At 47.6% G+C, this 19,500-nt stretch overlaps 1 protein-coding gene across 1 annotated transcript; it reads right to left on the bottom strand.

The window, feature by feature from the left end:
- Positions 1 to 85: 85 nt before the first annotated feature.
- On the bottom strand, positions 86 to 18,584 carry LOC135806166 (kielin/chordin-like protein). Its single transcript, XM_065320320.1, has 19 exons — positions 18,357 to 18,584; positions 16,830 to 16,851; positions 16,062 to 16,220; positions 15,288 to 15,416; positions 13,958 to 14,209; positions 12,675 to 12,785; positions 12,122 to 12,397; positions 11,718 to 11,828; positions 10,726 to 11,001; positions 10,209 to 10,319; positions 9,550 to 9,825; positions 9,019 to 9,273; positions 7,180 to 8,269; positions 5,478 to 5,573; positions 4,933 to 4,996; positions 4,074 to 4,184; positions 2,731 to 2,955; positions 1,003 to 1,032; positions 86 to 558 (listed from the first exon to the last, which is right to left on the bottom strand). Exons 1-19 carry the CDS (start codon positions 18,387 to 18,389, stop codon positions 436 to 438), a joined length of 3,750 nt encoding a protein of 1,249 aa, XP_065176392.1. The 5' UTR covers positions 18,390 to 18,584; the 3' UTR covers positions 86 to 435.
- Between the last annotated feature and the right edge of the window lie 916 nt (positions 18,585 to 19,500).

Below are 19,500 nucleotides of genomic sequence, written 5' to 3'. Positions count from 1 at the left end.
GAATCTACTTTCAAGTCTCTAAAGTAAGGACCATCACCATGGCTGCACTAGCTTCGTTTGCCACACAAGGAGCACTCAGCGGAGATCAGTTGGGAGAGCTTTCTGTAATACGATTTTCCGATTCATGTAGTGCCAGCACTTGAATGGAACCAATGTGTATAAGTAAGTTAGTAACAATGCATTTCGAATAACGTGTTCCATAGGTATGAGTCCGAGTAGGTGATGGCATGGTGGGAAGATGAGAGGACTAGTTGTGAATCTATCTTATTCAACGAGTGTGTGAAGAATGGTCACCACTTCAGTGACCATATTAGGCTTCATAATAGCATGATAAGAATTCGACAAAAGCATTAAGTTGCTTTTTCCACGTCGATTATGCAAGTCAAAGAATTTATTAAAAAAAAAACATTTATGCTGCTGCTGACTGGCGCACATTTATTCTGTGACCAGTCCGCGCGTGTCGCTATCATAAAGCGGCTCGTCGAAGTTTGGTGAAGACGAGTTGATAGAGATATCTCCTTTGACGCTGTAGGTGGCTTGGCCCAGGTCGGACGGGAGCTGTGAAAAGTAGTCACGAAAAGAAAATACCAAAGAAGACCGTTGTTACAACTTACTTGGTACCTTACATATAATGCCCAACCAGTGCATGCCCAACCAGTGCATTCCCAACCAGTGCATTCACAGTACAGACGGTGGTTCACTTTATTCTGAGCTCGAGCTTTGCTTACATAAAGTAGTGCCTTGCCAGTATACTAGTAATAGCTTTGCTTACATAAAGTAGTGCCTTGCCAGTATACTAGTAATAGCTTTGCTTACATAAAGTAGTGCCTTGCCAGTATACTAGTAATAGTTGATGAGAAAGAGACCTCCAAAGCACAGGATCTGTACGTATGAAACTTGCCCCGCTCCCCGGCGCTTACTCCATACAGATTTTCATACACTGAATTACATAGAGCGAAACCTCCCTAATGAGTAATGTATCACAGCTAGGGCTGCACACACCTGAACTCCACGAGATGCTCCAGATCGTGCCTGCAGCGGGAAGTGGACAACAGTAGATGGTGGACGAGAAAGAGGAGAAAAAAAGAAGTACAGTTAGCCGGATTCGCGGCCGCACCACCTGACGTGTTGGGGAACACATCAAGCAAAGACATTGGCATCGGCGGGCCCACCGCTTCACCCATGTATCCTCAGTGTTGAATGCATACCTCACAAGTAAGTCAGGGGAGAGGGGATAAGTCTCTCAACAGGCGAGCGTCTAAAGGCCCTGTAACCCCATAAACCGCATACTTGTTACCCTCACTCCGAGCAAGTCAGTACATGTGCCCAGTTCACCGTGGGTGTTGGGTGTTGGCACAGTTCACTGCATGTAAAGTGGTACTTGCCCGCATCACCACGATTGAGAGAGCACTAAACACACTCCCTGTTACCAGCGTAGGTTTTGAACTTAGGGCCTCATGATTCACAGGCAAGCCTGCAAACCAATCGGCTGTACGCGTTGGTCAGACGAGAACTTACACAGGTGAATAGAGTTATCCTTGCAGTGGTTAGGGTGTGCAAATCATGTGCTGGCGTTGGTCAAGAGCTGACAGTGGTGTGTCGATTGGGCAGGCGCGTACGCAGGGTCACCTCAAGGGGGGTTTCCAACCGAATCATAAACAATGCATTGTTCGCGTTCCTTGGATCATATTCATATTCATCATATTCATCAGTTCTAACCGCTCAATCTTCCTGGAAGTAGAATGGTATCCACGTCCACGAGAGAAGAGAATGAGGTCGACCATGATAGCCAGGACACTGCAGGCGCGTAGCACCGCCGTTGGAGGTGGTCCGGGTGCATGGCCATGGGGGTCGGGGGGGGGGGGGGTGTCCCCCCGGGAAAAATTGGAAATTAGGGAGCAAAATCCTGCATTCTGGGCACTTTTGGCATTGGTCAGGCCACAGCCGGACTGGCCGGACCTGCTGCTACGCTCCTGCACTGTACCAGCGGTAGAGTGCAGCAACGGTGCGAAAAATGCCCCAAACAAAGGCCCAAACGCGTCCTGCTCCAGCGATTTCGTTTTTCTCGATCGCAGAGTTTCGATTGTTTTGCTGTATACTCTTGAGAATATCACAAGTGAAGCCCCTGCAAACTTAAGCAAGTCGATGTGACAAACAGTCTCAAATTCTCGATACTCAAGTCGCACTGCGCGCTTTGGAAATTGCCGAGATCGCGGCTCAACTTACGAATGATAGTTCTCAAGAAAAATTGCTCGCAGCGCTTCGCGAATTGTTTCTACCGACAGCTGAGAGTTTTCTATTCGATCTGGATATTTGGATCGTTGGAATTGAGCGAGATTTGACTGAGTTATGACCTGTTGAAGTTTTCATTCTTGTCAGATCAATCGCGCGCCCTACCAAAAAATGCCCAAAAATGTTGCTCGTTTGGAACATTTGGGGGGTTTCCGGGCAACGGGAACCCCCCCCCCCCCCCTGCGTACGCGCCTGTTGGGGATTAGCTGATAGCGAATGGCGGTAATTGAATCACCCCACCCTGGTGTATCGGTTGTCGAGCTATCGTACTCATGGTGCATTTTTCCAACATGCAAGCAAGTGAGCAGGCTGTGCGCTGATCAGGAGTTTGTGTTCGTAAGTTACTGTGTGTGTGTGCGTGTGTGCGTGTGTGTGTGTGTGTGTGTGTGTGTGCGTGCGTGCGTGCGTGCATGCGTGCCTGTGTAAGCAAGTGCTCACCTTAACCATCACAATCAACATGACAATGATAGCAGCCACTGCCACTCCACCTCCAACCGAGATTGCAATGACGGTGGTGGAGCTGAGCCCACTGCTCTGTGAACCACCAGTATTCTTGTCGTTGCCAGGCGCCTCTGTTGGCTGACTGGATGCGGATGGTTGCAGAGAGAACTGTAGGTATCCACTGTTGAAAGGCACCTTGATGTTTGGCTCTATGTACTGTACCTGTATACAAGGATATAGACACAAAGGATATAGACACAGAGGATATAGACACAAAGGATATAGACACAGAGGATATAGACACAAAGGATATAGACACAGAGGATATAGACACAAAGGATATAGACACAAAGGATATAGACACAGAGGATATAGACACAAAGGATATAGACACAAAGGATATAGACACAAAGGATATAGACACAAAGGATATAGACACAGATATATTTGAGTTGGACAGCAGGCTATATTGAGTACTGATTAATCTACTCAAGTTCGACCTCAGTTTTTTCTGTGCTGCGTTGACGATTCCACAAAGGATGAAACAGGTCTGACCCTTGAGTAGCTACTGACTTTTGCGCAATGAAACCTGTGCTGTGAGCTCTCTTCTTCTTCTTTGAATGCAATCCCCAGCACAGTAGTGGTTGTCAGGCAGCAACTGCAGACCTGCAGGCAGTGGTATATCAAGGCAATCTCGGCTGAAGTAGCACGGTCAGCACGGTCGCATCAGTTGAACAGGTCAGCACAGGCAGTGGGATTATTTCCTGACTACGTTATACTCTGTTGTACACTACACAGAGACTTGCCGCAGCATCTGTTTAGTTCTCCTCAGGGTGCACCCCTGTCTCCATCCTCTTTGTCGTGACTATCTGAGACTAGTATCGTATTACAGTTAGCACCGTGCAATAGCTCCCTAAAGGGGAAACTAATTGAACGACATTTAGCCCTGGTTACAGGCTATTCATACTACGTTACAATACGCGTCACGTTTTGGAATACGACGTACTGGCAGACGTCGTTTTCATGCAGGTGCATTCACACAGACACGTACACGGTGCTCGTACAGCTGTGTGTACAGCTTCTTTTGGACACAACCTGCTGGGAACGACAGAACGAAACTCGGTACAGGGGTCTGGATACGTCGTCTACGTTTTCGTATCAGTGGTATGATTTCCCGCCACATTCCATGTTGTCATGGCTATCCGGACGAGAACATCATGTACGCCACGTTTTGGGCATAGTGTGATGAATGGCCCATTATGTAGTCTATAGTCACACACTCCCGTGTTGCCTTCCACTGGAAGAATTTCTCAGTTTTGCTTCCAGTCAAGAAGTCTTACATCACTGTCGATCTTCTGCTTCGCATTGCGGATTACTGGCTCCTCAGATCCCTTGTACCCAACCAGATTGTACGTGACGAGAAGGTGCCTGCTGGATAGAAGTGAGAAAACCTGCAGACACAGCAGAACCACAAGAAGAACCATCCAGGTAATGCCAAGCACACAATGGACACACACACACACACACACACACACACACACACACAGCCAGGATGCCATTGCTCCACTGCTAGAGTTCAAGCTGTGGGTCTCGGTGGTGTGCACACTGTACCTTTGTGCATGTAGATACGTGAAGTAACTTGCGGCATGGAAAAGAGAGTTGGTGTGGGAAGGAGCAGTGTCGTTCAGGTCACCATCAGTAAAAGCACTGCCCAGCACATACAGTGTGGCTCAATGAAATCCAGTCGCGTCACTGAAGTACGCGCTGGGCGGTGCGCAGCCCTAGACATGCGAACACTGGGCTGGGAAATGGTGCAAGGGGCAAACTTGAGCGACACGACTGGATTTCATCAAGCAGGACTGTAGATGCAATTTTGATACTACCAACCAATGACTAGACATGTTTTCAAAGTCGACAGCATGTTACAAGGCGGGGGGACGCACAGTTCTCCTGACTAACTTGCAACCATAACCCGGTTGGCAGAGTCCCGGTCTTGTGACTTGCCGAATATGGTTGTAGTCAGGAGCACTGTGTGTCCTCGCCTTGTAACATGCTGTCGACTTCGAAAACATGTTTGCTTGATATGTTTAAAAACATATCAAGCAAGGCTTCTATATAAACCTATGACTTGTAAGTTGTAACGTTAGTAGATGGATTTTGCTGCAGCAAAGAGCATACTTGTTAATTTTGCCTGCTCACCTCAATCTCCTGGATGTTATCAGCAGATAGTGAATACTGAGCTTGCAGCCATTGCATGAAGTACCTGCATTTGCAGACAAATCAGTGAAGGGGATGATGCATGAATTGCTGTTAAGAACCCCGCAGCCTACTTGAAACACGTCTAATTAGCAAAGTCAGTGCTACAGTGAAGTAGCACAGCTGCGGGCGGGCCACACAAACTCAGGGCGGACTGAATGACATTTAGAACCATGGAGGGAATCTAAAATGTCATGTCCAGCAGGCTGTTCAGATGAGTAATGTACATGTACATGTGTAGTGCATGGATACCATAAAGAAAGGACCAACTCTACTATTGCTGGGCATGTATGCTCCACGTTTGCAAAATGTTCTGGTTTACAACCCCCCCCCCCCCCTCTACGCAACACTAAAACTGCCTGTAGTTTGTAACCTAACATCTTGCTGCTGTTGCCACTGGACCGCCCACTCTTTTGTATTCCAAAGGTTGAGGGTATTGGATTAGTGGTGATAGCCCGAGACGCAGTCAACAGCGGCATGTAACTCACAGCTTGAATGCAGTGTTTGCATCGGCATTGCTCAATAGCATCGCTGTTGCTTCCTCTGTTCCAGCCAGGTTGAGCTCCATATGTAGACGTATGACTCTGTGATGGAAAATCAGCCACAAACAGGACTTGTCAGGCTTTCTTCAAAGAATGCCTTGCAGAATTTGAACCCTGTGCAAGCAAGCACCTCAGTGGCACTCAGTGGCAAGCACCTCAGTGGCAAGCACCTCAGTAGCAAGCACCTCAGTAGCAAGCATCTCAGTGGCAAGCACCTCAGTGGCAAGCACCTCAGTGGCAAGCACCTCAGTAGCAAGCACCTCAGTGGCAAGCACCTCAGTGGCAAGCACCTCAGTAGCAAGCACCTCAGTGGCAAGCACCTCAGTAGCAAGCACCTCAGTAGCAAGCATCTCAGTGGCAAGCACCTCAGTGGCAAGCACCTCAGTGGCAAGCACCTCAGTAGCAAGCACCTCAGTGGCAAGCACCTCAGTAGCAAGCACCTCAGTGGCAAGCACCTCAGTGGCAAGCACCTCAGTGGCAAGCACCTCAGTGGCAAGCACCTCAGTAGCAAGCACCTCAGTGGCAAGCACCTCAGTAGCAAGCACCTCAGTAGCAAGCATCTCAGTGGCAAGCACCTCAGTGGCAAGCACCTCAGTGGCAAGCACCTCAGTAGCAAGCACCTCAGTGGCAAGCACCTCAGTAGCAAGCACCTCAGTGGCAAGCACCTCAGTAGCAAGCACCTCAGTGGCAAGCACCTCAGTAGCAAGCATCTCAGTGGCAAGCACCTCAGTGGCAAGCACCTCAGTGGCAAGCACCTCAGTGGCAAGCACCTCAGTAGCAAGCACCTCAGTGGCAAGCACCTCAGTAGCAAGCACCTCAGTGGCAAGCACCTCAGTAGCAAGCACCTCAGTGGCAAGCACCTCAGTGGCAAGCACCTCAGTGGCAAGCACCTCAGTAGCAAGCACCACAGTGGCAAGCACCTCAGTAGCAAGCACCCGTCAGTGGCAAGCACCTCAGTGGCAAGCACCTCAGTGGCAAGCACCTCAATAGCAAGCACCTCAGTAGCAAGCACCTCAGTGGCAAGCACCTCAGTAGCAAGCACCTCAGTGGCAAGCACCTCAGTGGTCCTTGACTTATACTAAAGTACTGTTGTGGACATAGAACTCCGGTGGAATGGCCGGGGACGGCGCCCTGGCCTTGCTTAGCGCGTACACGCACTGTAACATTGTAAACATGGACCAGCAGTGCTCACGGCCGCATGGCCAGCGCCCCGTGACCACTTGACTTCTGACCGGATTTCAACGTCCGTAACAGTCAGTATTTCCTTGACTGAAGTAGGTGCTAGTATTGTGCCCCCTAGCCTCATCTTGGTCGAGCACTCTCTTTCTGTCTCTGGCTCCGACTTCGAAGTGCCTTGTTGGTTGCGATCAGCTTCGGCAGCCGGTCACTCTAAACTCCACTGATGAGATTCAACAGGGTTGAAGCAGTTAACTGTCCCCAGCTTGAGCAGTACCTTGCTTAGGGTACTTGTAGAAATGCAAACGAGATGACAATCGACTGATGATGATGATTAAAAATTCTACCTTGATGATGATGATAGAATGGTGCTGCAGTGGAACAAATGGTGCAAGAGGCAAACTGACTAGACATCACCTAGTTTGAAAGCACATGTAACTAGTTATCACACGAGCAGGAACTGTGAACTCACGGCACTTGCGTTGTTGGTGCAATCGTCGGCCGGGTTCCATTGCCACGGGCGCAGCTGCACGTCATGCAGCCCTTGACGTAAACGAAATGATAACCGATGGGGCAGGGCGCACATGGTGGTACACCTGGACAGCCGGTCGGAGGCATGGCGGTGGTGGCGCTGGTAGTGTTGGAGGAGCGGGTAGTGCTGGTGGCGTTTGATTGACACCTAGGACAGCAGTAACCTGGTACTCTCACAATTACTTGATCTTTCCTACACACAGGCACAGGACATTCTATAGCAAGGCATTGCGTGTTATTTTTGGATACACACGTGCATTCATGGCATGCAATCAGATACTTCTCGCCAACAGAGATCTTGGTGCCATTCGGCATAGCACACCCGCCGCGTGCTGGCTTGCATTGGCATGTTTGACAGCCGTTGCGATACACATATCCATTCGGGCACAGCGGGCATGGCTTCGGTGGAGGACAGGTCGGTGCGGCGGTTGTAGGCCGCTGTGTAGCCACGGTAGAGTTCTTCCTGCATACTCGGCAGCAAACATTAGGTACACGCACTGCTACTTGGCCAGGTGGACAGCTGGGTGAAAGACAGCTTTGGCTGCTACAGACTGATCGGCCGGTTGCCATACATTGACAATTAGTACATGGTCCTTGGTTGAAATAAGTGCCGACCCGGACCATTGTGCCATTTGCTAGTCTACAACCAGATGGAGGCTTGGTGCCTGTTGTCATGGGCACTGTTGTCATGGGCATGAGCTTCGTTGTGGGCGTGTGAGAGGTGGTACTGTTAGGCTGGCATGTTGCACAGCATGCACCGTTCTGCCAGATCGGTACCTGGCCAGATGGACAGTTCATAGGAGGACAGTCAATGACAAGACATGCTGGATGCCTGCCTGCTGTGTGACAAACACACGTCGTGCATGGACCAGTCTTGTACTTCACTCCCACCTGGATGATTGTGCCGTTGGGAAGCCGACAGCCTGGGATCGTTGTTGTCACTGCTACTGGGCTGGTGGTCTTGTGCACTGGTCTGGTTGTCATGGATACTGGCCTGGTTGTCATGGATACCGGCATCTTTGTTGTTACAGCTGTGAAAAACAAACAGACAGAAGTGCACATGCACACATTACACATGTATGTATGTGTGTGTGTGTGTGTGTGTGTGTGTGTGTGTGTGTGTGTGTGTGTGTGTGTGTGTGTGTGTGTGTGTGTGTGTGTGTGTATGTGTTTGCACACTTTCAGGTCGATAGGTAACAGACTGCAGTGGGTTTTGCAGGCACATACATGTACAAGGAGAGTACACTCAGTGTCCATTACATATCCGAGAGCACTAGTGAGCTTCAAGTATTTCTCAAATGCTATACATTCGCGATGGGCAGGAATACCCAACTGAGTGATGGAAGCTGTAATAATAATCATATGTATGCAGGGCTGCAGGGATTTCACACTGTTCGATGCGGTGCCCTCTGATAACTTTTAAAAGTGTTGGATTCCATTGCCACACCGGCAGCTTGCATTCATACGCAGTTCCAGTAAGATTCTCCCCTGGGGTACTAAGTCTGTAAGTGCAATTTTAATAGCTTCAAGTTCTTATACATATCGGTATACTTCGAAGTATAATTACTTAGTATATGACAGATATCAGATATTCATTGGTCGAGGGAAACATGCAAGCGGAAAAAGTTTGAACAAAAAAAGTTGACTGTGACCACCAGGACTCGAACCAGGACCTTCGCTTGATGGGCCAGCGATGCTCTAACCACTGAGCTATGGTGTAGCTGTCTATGTATGAATGCACTGTGCACACTTGCTAGGTCAGTCATTGTGTTCAGCTTACCTCCACGCACACAGACGTAATCGCCATTCCTCTCTTCCACGTGCATGTTGTGCAGTGCACGACCAGTGGTCACGTTCACGCAAAAGCAATCCGACAGCTTGGACACGGGACCACTAGGCGGACACTGGACCTTGCTGAACTCGCCGTCATTCTCGCAGGTTGGATAGTAGGTACCGACCTTCTGGATTGCTCTCTTGCCGCGCCGCGGTGGAGGTGTGCCGATTTTAATCTGCAGCTTCTCGCACAATGTTAGACCTGCATACAGTCACATGCATATTGCGTTGGTTAACAAACAGTTAGGATACAGCTAGGATTTATTGGGTGTTAGCGGCCGTCGTGAGTTCCCTTCGGGAACGGACACGATAATTTACTTTTTCATTTTTTAACAAACAGTTACAAGTATGTTTCACCTAGCCAAATTATCTTATCCTTGTTTAATTGGCAATAATGCACCATTGAGAAAATAACTAGTACTTGTGCTTGAGAGTAGTACTGGGACAGATAGCCATAGCACTTGTTACCGTAACTCACTCTGCGTGGTTATTACTGGAGACTGTGTTGTGGGCGCTGGAGGCTGGGTAGTCTTTGGCTTTGCACAGGAGCAAATGTTGCAGCCATCTTTGCCTTGCTTGTATCCCAGTGGGCACAAGAGCTTGCAGACTAGCGCCGGACACAAGCACATCATTCCCTGGCACTTTGACTTGCAGCATTTCTTGGTTCCTGGACAGGCACTGTCCGAAGAACATGTTGATGAACAAGCTGCTCCGGTGCTGGTAGTGAAGGTTGGGCAGAAACCATGCTTGGGAGCTGGAACCAATCAGACAGCACACAGGCAAACACAATTCAAACAAAGCACACCACCGTATGTCACCAATTACAGTTCACATCCGCCATGTTCAAGCCATTATCATTATTTTAGTTTCAAGGTACTCGTTTCAGCAAAATTCCTGCTTGATTATAACTTTTGAACCTTCTTTGGCCTTGAAGAGTCAATGTAAAAAGTGCGACCTATATTCTTGGATATACGGTTCCGGCTCAGCTCCAGTTCTAGCAATGCATATTACATTACAGCATACATGTATACATGTACTCATTGCAGCATGCTACTGCACGTCAACTGCTTTAACGGCACTGAAGCATACCCACACACAGCATACCAAGTGTACCACAATAATCGCGACTATGCTTACGTGCTGAAGTTGTGTTGCCTGTCTTGCATTGACACAGTTCACAGCCGTTAGCGTCCGTCTTTTTCCCAAACGGACAATGGATGAGGCATGCAATTGGAGAGCATGTTGGCTCTGCAACGGTTGTAGGAGTACAGATATATGCTTTTAAAATGAAGTGTCAACACATGCATTTTTCCTGAATTCTTCACCAGTTTTGCATTGCATTAATCCAAAGTGTTTGTTTTACTCGTACGAGGCTTTTCGCTTTAAAAAATGAAGTGCATGATTCTGATTAGCCATGCCCAATGTGGATTGAAACCAGAGCATGCATGGTAGTCTAGTAGTAGTAGTAGTAATACGCATACCATAGCAATGTTAGTTATTACAATTATTATTAATTTTGTAGTGCTACGCATTTACGATCCTGCCGCTCTGTTGTAGCCTTTGGAATACGACCAGAGAAGCTGCATGCTTCTGATGTATATCTCTTGCTGCACTTAACCATCTGTAGTTTTATAATTTGTAGACCAAGACTTACTTGGTGCCGTGGTCGCAGGAGACTGTGTTGTGGGTCCTGGAGGCTGGGTAGTCTTTGGTTTTGCACAGGAGCAAATGTTGCAGCCATCTTTGCCTTGCTCGTATCCCAGTGGACACAAGAGCTTGCAGACTAGCGCCGGACACAAGCACATCATTCCCTGGCACTTTGACTTGCAGCATTTCTTGGTTCCTGGACAGGCACTGTCCGAAGAACATGTTGATGAACAAGCTGCTCCGGTGCTGGTAGTGAAGGTTGGGCAGAAACCATGCTTGGGAGCTGGAACCAATCAGACAGCACACAGGCAAACACAATTCAAACAAAGAACAACACCGTATGTCACCAATTACAGTTCACATCCGCCATGCTCAAGCTTTTATCATTTAGTTTCAAGCAGTGTCTGCTCCAGCGCCGGGTGAGCCGGGTAATCCACCCGGTTGGGCAGCGCTTGGACCTGGTTTAAAATATAGTACCGGGTCACCTGTGACCCGGTTGGTACTGTACACTTTCGAACTTTGAAAGGACTGACTACATGGCTTGTACATGTATGTGTCAGATACTTCTTCTTCTTTCGTAATTTTCTTATTCCTGCCCTCTCTTTTCTAAATGCGGCTTATCCATTAGCCTTTATAAGTTTATATCATTGGGCGTACATGTGTACCCGGCTCCGACCCGGTTGAAATGGTTGCGCCAGGTACACGTGTACCCGGTTGTCCTACAATCCTAAGAGCAGACACTGTCAAGGTACTCGTTTCAGCAAAGTTCCAGCTTGATTGTAACTTTGGAACCTTCGTTGGCCTTGAAGATCAATGTAAAGACCAATATTCTGGGATATACGGTTCCGGCTCAGCTCCAGTTCTAGCAATGCATACTACATTGCAGAATATACATGTACTCATTGCAGCATGCTACTGCACGTCAACTGCTTTAACGGCACTGAAGCATACCCACACACAGCATACCAAGTGTACCACACTATTTGCGACTATGCTTACGTGCTGAAGTTGTGTTGCCTGTCTTGCATTGACACAGTTCACAGCCGTTAGCGTCCGTCTTTTTCCCAAACGGACAATGGATGAGGCATGCAATTGGAGAGCATGTTGGCTCTGCAACGGTTGTAGGAGTACAGAGACATGCATAAATGAATTACATGATTAGCCATGACCAATGTGGATTGAAACCATAGCATGTATGGTAGTCTAGTAGTAGTATGCATGCCATAGCAATGTTGCTTTTAGTTACTACAATTATTATCTGTAGTGCTATGTATGTACGATCCTGTACTGGTCTGTCAAGGCCCTTGGAATATGACCAGAGAAGACGCACGCTTCTCATGTATATCTCGTCAAGCGCTGCACTTTACAATCGGTAGTTCTATAATTTGTAGACCAAGACTTACTTGGCGCCGTGGTCACAGGAGACTGTGGTGTGGGCTCTGGAGGCTGGGTAGTCTTTGGTTTTGTGCAGGAGCAAATGTTGCAGCCATCTTTGCCTTGCTCGTATCCCAGTGGACACAAGAGCTTGCAGACTAGCGCCGGACACAAGCACATCATTCCCTGGCACTTTGACTTGCAGCATTTCTTGGTTCCTGGACAGGCACTGTCCGAAGAACATGTTGATGAACAAGCTGCTCCGGTGCTGGTAGAGAAGGTTGGGCAGAAACCATGCTTGGGAGCTGGAACCAATCAGACAGCACACAGGCAAACACAATTCAAACAAAGCACACCACCGTATGTCACCAATTACAGTTCACATCTGCCATGTTCACTACTCTGGCATATTTATTTGAGGAATATATCACACTTGATTGAGATCATGAGCCTTCATTGGCCTTGAAGATTGAACATAACATGGTGCGACCTACTTGAAGTTGAAGTATATTTGGGAGGACATGGTACCTGCCCATGTCCTGCCACCCAGCAATACACGTTACAGTGTATATACATGCTTACGTGCTGAAGTTGTGTTGCCTGTCTTGCATTGACACAGTTCACAGCCGTTAGCGTCCGTCTTTTTCCCAAATGGACAGTGGATGAGGCACGCAATTGGAGAGCATGTTGGCTCTGCAACGGTTGTACAATTCAGGGACACAGAAACATTCACAAAAGGAAGGCATGATTCGTAATAGCTCATGCCAGAGCATGTATGGCAGTCTAGTGTTGAAGCCACAACAATGTACCGGTACTAGTGCCATAAGCGAGGGTTCCTGGTTTGAGTCCTTGTGGTGACAGTCAATTTTTTCTTCAGACTTTTCCCGTTTTCAACTTCCTCAAACTTTTGATAAAATTAATTATGTATTGGGGCTCCCTGTGTGCTAGTTTGTACATGAAGTGTGTGGGTTACAGTGAGGGCTGCGTCCCACCAGCCTGTGTAGACTCACAGGAAGTGTGAGTTTCGGAGTCTGAAAAATGCTGAACGGTTGCTGCTTGGATGGTGGCCACAACATAGCTTAGTGGCAGAGCATCGCTGGCCATATGCGAGGGTCCTTATGTTGAGTCCTGGTGGTGACAGTCAACTGAGTTCTTCTTCAGACTTTTTCCGCTTTCAACTCAGGGGCCCTCAAACTTATGATTAACTAGTGCTATACACAGCAATTGACTTTAACAAAAAACGTATAGACACAAGCGCAGCCACATGTACAACATATTAGTGTTACGCCCCTTGCCCTGATCTGCTCTGGCACTTAGAATATGGCCCGGCAAAGAAGTCGTGTGCTTCGTGTACTGATGTACCAGTATCACCAGTCTCTTGCTGCATTTGACCACCAGTAGTTTCCCAACAGTAGTTTTACTGGTGTTAGTGATCCCCCCCCCCCCCCCCCCACCGCCACCCCCCACCCCCACAGCCCCTCCGTTAAAATGTGAAACATTGTGCCTCGTTTGAGATTCAATTCATGCACTAATCGTGAACGCACAAATAGGTACAAGTAGGTGCCTGTACACCAGGGCCCGCACATAGACACGGCATACCACCAGCAACCTTTCACCTACTGGTTTAGATGCGGAATTGATGTCATACAAAATTAATATGTACTGAATAACACCTACCATGATAAGACCCCTGGAATACATGACTGTATGTACATGTGATATGCAGCAATCATACTGTAGTGTATGAACTGCCCAGAACGGTAGTGTTAGCATTCCAACACACAGCATGATTATGTGACAACGTGGTAAAGTCTTGCAATACTGGTTCTGAGCTACAGGAGAAGGCTACGCATCGTGGTACTCACTCTGTGGTGTGGTCGTTGGAGGCTGACTGGTCTTTGGCCTAGCGCAGGCACAGATGTTGCAACCGTCCTTGCCCTGCTGAAAGCCTTGTGAGCACAACAACTTGCATCCCAGGTCAGGACATAAACACTTCGTTCCCTGACAATAAGACGTGCAGCACTTCTTGGTGCCCCCACAGGCACTGTCAGAGGAGCATGATGACGCACAGGTGAGTCCAGACACGGGCGTAATGCTGGGGCACCTGCCATGCTTTGCTGCACAACAGGCACAATGTACAGTGAGTATGCCAGAAAATGTAGTGATGATTCAGCATTGATAGACTTGCTTGTGGTGAGCCTTCTGGTTCTTTTACAAAAGAAGGAAGAGACTGCTTGGATACATAGCGGTATTTTACATCCGAAGGTGATTGCTCTGGTGGATGACTCACGGTTTGGCAGGCATTTCCTAGAAATACGTGACAACCCTAGTGTTTTCAATCAGATTTTTTTGTTTCATTATTAACGTCTTCAGACTGACGAATTGTGTGTTGTTCCCTATGTGGTAGTTGGTGCTTTCCCTGTCAACTTGATTGAGTATGGATGTGCAGTTATTTGTGCTTGTGCATGAGGTCCAAGGTAGAGGCAAACGCCTGGTGTTTCAGTACAGGAGTTCGCTCAGTTTCACTCGCGGCCATGTTTTAAACGCACCCCGATTAATGGAAGTGTGTGTTGCTCCCCACATGGGAGCTCGCAGTTTTCCTGCCGACTTGAATTCTCACTTGACCGACTCACAACTGCCATCCAGAGCACTTCCCCAACTATAGCCGAAGTTGCGCCAACCTCTTCTTCCGATTAATGGAGTTTCAGTAAAGGACTTAGGATTTCGGCCAGGTTTACTCATCCCAATGTATGGAGTTCAGGGCTCTATAACCCAGCCAGGGGGGGGGGGGGGGAGAGTGCCGTCCCCTACTCATTTTCCGATTTTGTTCGTGATTTTTTCATGCCAATCAACGAAAATACAGTCGATAGTCAGTACTAGAGGGTTCATAAAGGCACATTTGTGTGGGGTGAAGTCAGGTGTTTGCCGGGCCGTACGTTGCATTTCGCATCGCAAGACAGTTATTTGAATATGGAAAAATGGGTTACGGGGTAACTGTCCCCCCCCCCCCCCCCCTACTATTTTGACCTGGCTAGAACCCTGGAGTTGTAGATGCACAACCGAAATTATTAAATGAAAGCTGCAAACTGAGGTTGTATTCAATCCCAATAGGATTTTCCAAGCTCTATGGGAACGTTCTTTTCTGAATAAGGACGGTAAACCATGATACATTGGTGTCCACAGGGTGGCACTTACACGCCGTGGTTGTAGTTGTGGCTGTGGTTGCAATGGTTTTGCACTTGCAGATCTGACAGCCATTGTCATCCTTTTCATAGCCCCCAGGACAGTGGATGAGACAGAACACCGGAGCACATGTTGCAGGTACTTTGGCGAGAGTATCAACATGTGGTGAGCAAGAAGAAGAAGAAGAAGAAGAAGAAGCAAGAAGCAAGAAACCAATACATGTTTTGGAATATCCCTCAAAATCACTTCAACCCTGTACTGATGATGTGTACTAGCTGGTATATTGTAACCTCTCTTTGACGGACACTCTAGAGACTAGACGAAAGCTGTGTCCTGTTTGAATTGCCATACACTCAAACGCCTCTTATCCGGACGCCTCAGATACGGGCACGTCTCTCTACCGGGCACCTTCAGCTTGAGTTCCTATGGCAAAAATGCTTCGAATTTGGGGGTGTTGAACTTTTTTCCATAGGTGGAAGTGCTTATTTTTCACTGCCAACCTATGTAATCCACACGTTTTTATCAATGGGTTCCTTTTGAATCCTGAACATGTGCAATACATTCCAAATAAACTCCTTCAAAAAATGATTATGATACATGGTAGATGAGTTATCCTGAGATACGGGCAAATCTGAGATACGGGCAGTGCCCGGTCCCAAGTTGCCCGGATAAGAGACGTCCGAGTGTACATGTATATGAACACTACATGCAATCATGTATTCTTTCGTGCACCCATAACACTACCCTACACCTATCCAATCATGTATTAAAATAATAGCAACTTACCTGGCTTAGTGGTAGCAACGGCAGCAGTGGTGGGTTTTGGTGATTCGCTCTGGCAATGTATGCCCGTGTACCCCTCCGCACATATGCATACATTGCTTGCACAAGTTCCTCCGTGCTGGCACGGGTGACTTGCTGAGCACTGGCGCGCCGCTTGGCAAACTGGAAACAACCACCATGGTACGCATTGATACATAGAAGCAAGAGTGCACATCCAGTTACCAGTATGTACTCTTGATAGAAGTGTACTTCAAAGTATTGTGCTGTCCAGAGATTGAGGAAAGTTCTTGATAAACGGTTGCCGGGTGCTTTAAAACTTGACTATCCGATGGCGGCATTCAGCCACATGATAACTTTCAAGTTTCCCTGGCTGACCATGGTTGTGGTAAGCTGCAAAGAAATTCTTTCATAGCTTGGGACAAGTCCTTCTCAAACAGGAGAATGATCAACTGAGGTGTTTCTGGCATGCAATCGAGCTTAGTTTCATGGATAAAGACATTTGGTCGGGTGCATCATGGACCAAAAGAGCGAAAAATTCTACAGGGCTCAATACGGTTATAATTCTTCTTGATCTCCCCCCCCCCCGCAAACTATTTTGTCTAAAATATGATAATGTATGGAGGACATGTTGAGTGAGGAAGCAATTGATGGGAGAGGTAATTCCCCAGTTTGACTCGATCAAGTTTCTGTGCATAGACCATGAACAGAGAGATACCACAGTGTTCAAATGGTTGTTCCAGACCCAGTCTATAGGTCATGACAAGTGCTCACCTTCAACACATGTCACAGCGACCTGGTGGGCATGTGAACACACACAAACATACACACACACACACACACACACATACACACACACACACACACACACACACACACACACACACATATGCACCAGCACAGTATGGTAAGATATCCACACATGGACTTATTCACAAAACTCGGCACAGGTCTTCTATAGTTGTAGATCTTCTACTTAGTACTTGGCAGTGGAGTTGCACTTGCATACATACATCATACCTAACGTTATCTGTGCTGTGTGTGTCCTAGTACTCTAACTTAGCTGTAGCCTGCAGAAAGCAGGTTGGACTAGAAACTAGAAAGATGAGCATGGGACATTGAGTGTTAAAGGTGCAGGACATTATTGACATTGCGCCACTATCGGGGGGGGGGGGGGGGGGGGATTAGTGGGTGACGCCAAGAAGCACCGCACACCACTGATATCAGAAACCGATATCTTAGACATTATACTATGGGAGTGTGTCATGCAAAGGTTACAATCGTGCAGTGTATGGGGCATAGTCACACCTTGCCGCACAGAGTACATGTAATGAGGTTACCATGGTTACTGCACTGTATTGTAATGATGTTACTACACTGTATTGTGTTTGTGGTGCTAGGGCCGTGTAGTGCTAGGCTGCACAGTTGTGGCTAGGGCTGTGCAGTGCTAGGTACGATACGACGCGATAAAATGATCAGCTGTAGCACCTCCACTTTTATGTTTATGTATCTATGTCATTCGGATCTTCCCAAGTTGTACATTGTACTGTTGAGATACCGAATTCAAATAAATCAATACCATACCATACCATACGATGGTTTTCCCATAACGGGTTGAACCCCACTGGCCACTGGCCAGTGGCAGTAGGACCCAAGACCGTTCAGCTACATGTAGCTACTAGCATTGTCCCTCCAATACTACTACTACTACTACTACTACTACTACTACTACTACTACTACTACTACTACTACTACTACTACTACTACTACTACTACTACTACTACTACTACTACTACTAATAAGTAATAGTGACCTGTACTCTTGCTGGGACTGCACATTCATGTTGCCTATGTCGGCATGTATCTCTTCTGTCGGCGTGCAATCGTTGTGCTGCATACAGGCTGAGCCAGGGAGTAGTGAAATACCATTTTACTACTCCCTGCACTGAGCTTTGCAACACTCTGTCCGAAGTGCAGCGGAATCCCGGACTAGAACAGCAGTAAGAGTCTTAGAGAACATTAATTCGGTAGTGTATAATTTCTTAGAACTCAGCTAGCTGCCATGTGCTAGATTCAAGTAACGAAGAGCCAGGCCGGTTTTGTCAAGTACATCATGTAACCAAGTGGGAGAAAGCGGTCATCCATGATCTTCAGTGTTTTCCAGAACTCTCCAATCTTGTGACCTTGTATTAGTTTTCGCTCAGAGCTAGAGATAGTCAGTCTGAAGTGAATGAATGTCGAAACGAGCCCTGACTACATGTATTAGCGACAAACGCCGCAGTAAAGTCCTTAGTCCTTACCATCGCCAGGAGAAGAACGGTTTGTCCCCTCATGGTTCTTTCCAGGATTTCCTCTTAGCCAGCGGGATAGAGTTGTTCCACGGTTGCTACGTTTGGATGGCCTCCTCCCGCGGCAGTTGATGGATCGAAGGGAACAGAAGAGGAAAAGCAGTTCGAAAGGGCTTTCCGTACTTTTACATGTCGCTTTACCGAGCCTCGTGATGCTGACACGGTGGAAAGCACAGAGGCTTTATCTACCCCTACTATCAAGAGTTCATGAACTCTTGCTAATATTACCTGAACCTGTGCCAGCCGACTGCATGCAGCGCTGTCCACTGCCCTGATCATAGGCTGATGACATCAGCTCCATCCGTATGTTCGGATTCGTGCATGAAGGCATGTAGCCGTAGCCAGGGCAAAGATCTCAGCTACTGACTCTGTTTGTTGTGGATCAAATCTGTCCAATGCATGTCATAATGCATGACAAAAAATGCTTTGCGGTGACAGGAGCACGTGCCACAGCTGCTGCTTGAGATCGCGGCGCCTGGTACATGCATTACGCTGAGGAACCTCTGAAGTGATACTCACTGGTCTACTAATATTATTATTAAAATATTATTACGCAAGAGGTACACAAAAGGAAGTATATAGGGCTGTTTTTTGTTGTAACTCAGAGTTTCATGGCAAAAACCAATCATCAGACAACATAAGGAGATTAGAAAAACGCAGTTATATGAAGGCAAGCAGAGGAGATAGAATAATTCAGTGCAGACAATAATTATGATAATCATTCAACACCTCCCAGAGGCAGTACGCTCTGACGTGCCAGAATCAACATCTCAGGTGCTGGGTGAAACATGAACACGCACACTCATCCACACACACACACACACACACACACACTAATCCACACACAGCCTCTCGTTCTCACACACTCCACACTCCCGCATTATCACACCTAAAAAAAAAAATAATAAAAAACATGCGCACGCACACACACACACACGCACCAAAACACACACATGCACCACACACACACACATACACACAGCCTCTCGTTCTCACACACTCCACGCTCCCGCATTATCGCACCTAAACACACACACACACGCACACACACACACACACACCAAACACACACGCACCACACACGCATGCACCACAT

Source organism: Sycon ciliatum, chromosome 1 (assembly GCF_964019385.1).
Source record: "Sycon ciliatum chromosome 1, ocSycCili1.1, whole genome shotgun sequence".
NCBI classification, from domain to species: domain Eukaryota; kingdom Metazoa; phylum Porifera; class Calcarea; order Leucosolenida; family Sycettidae; genus Sycon; species Sycon ciliatum.
Note: the sequence above shows the minus strand (reverse complement) of the source record. Positions and strands in the feature narration are given on the sequence as shown.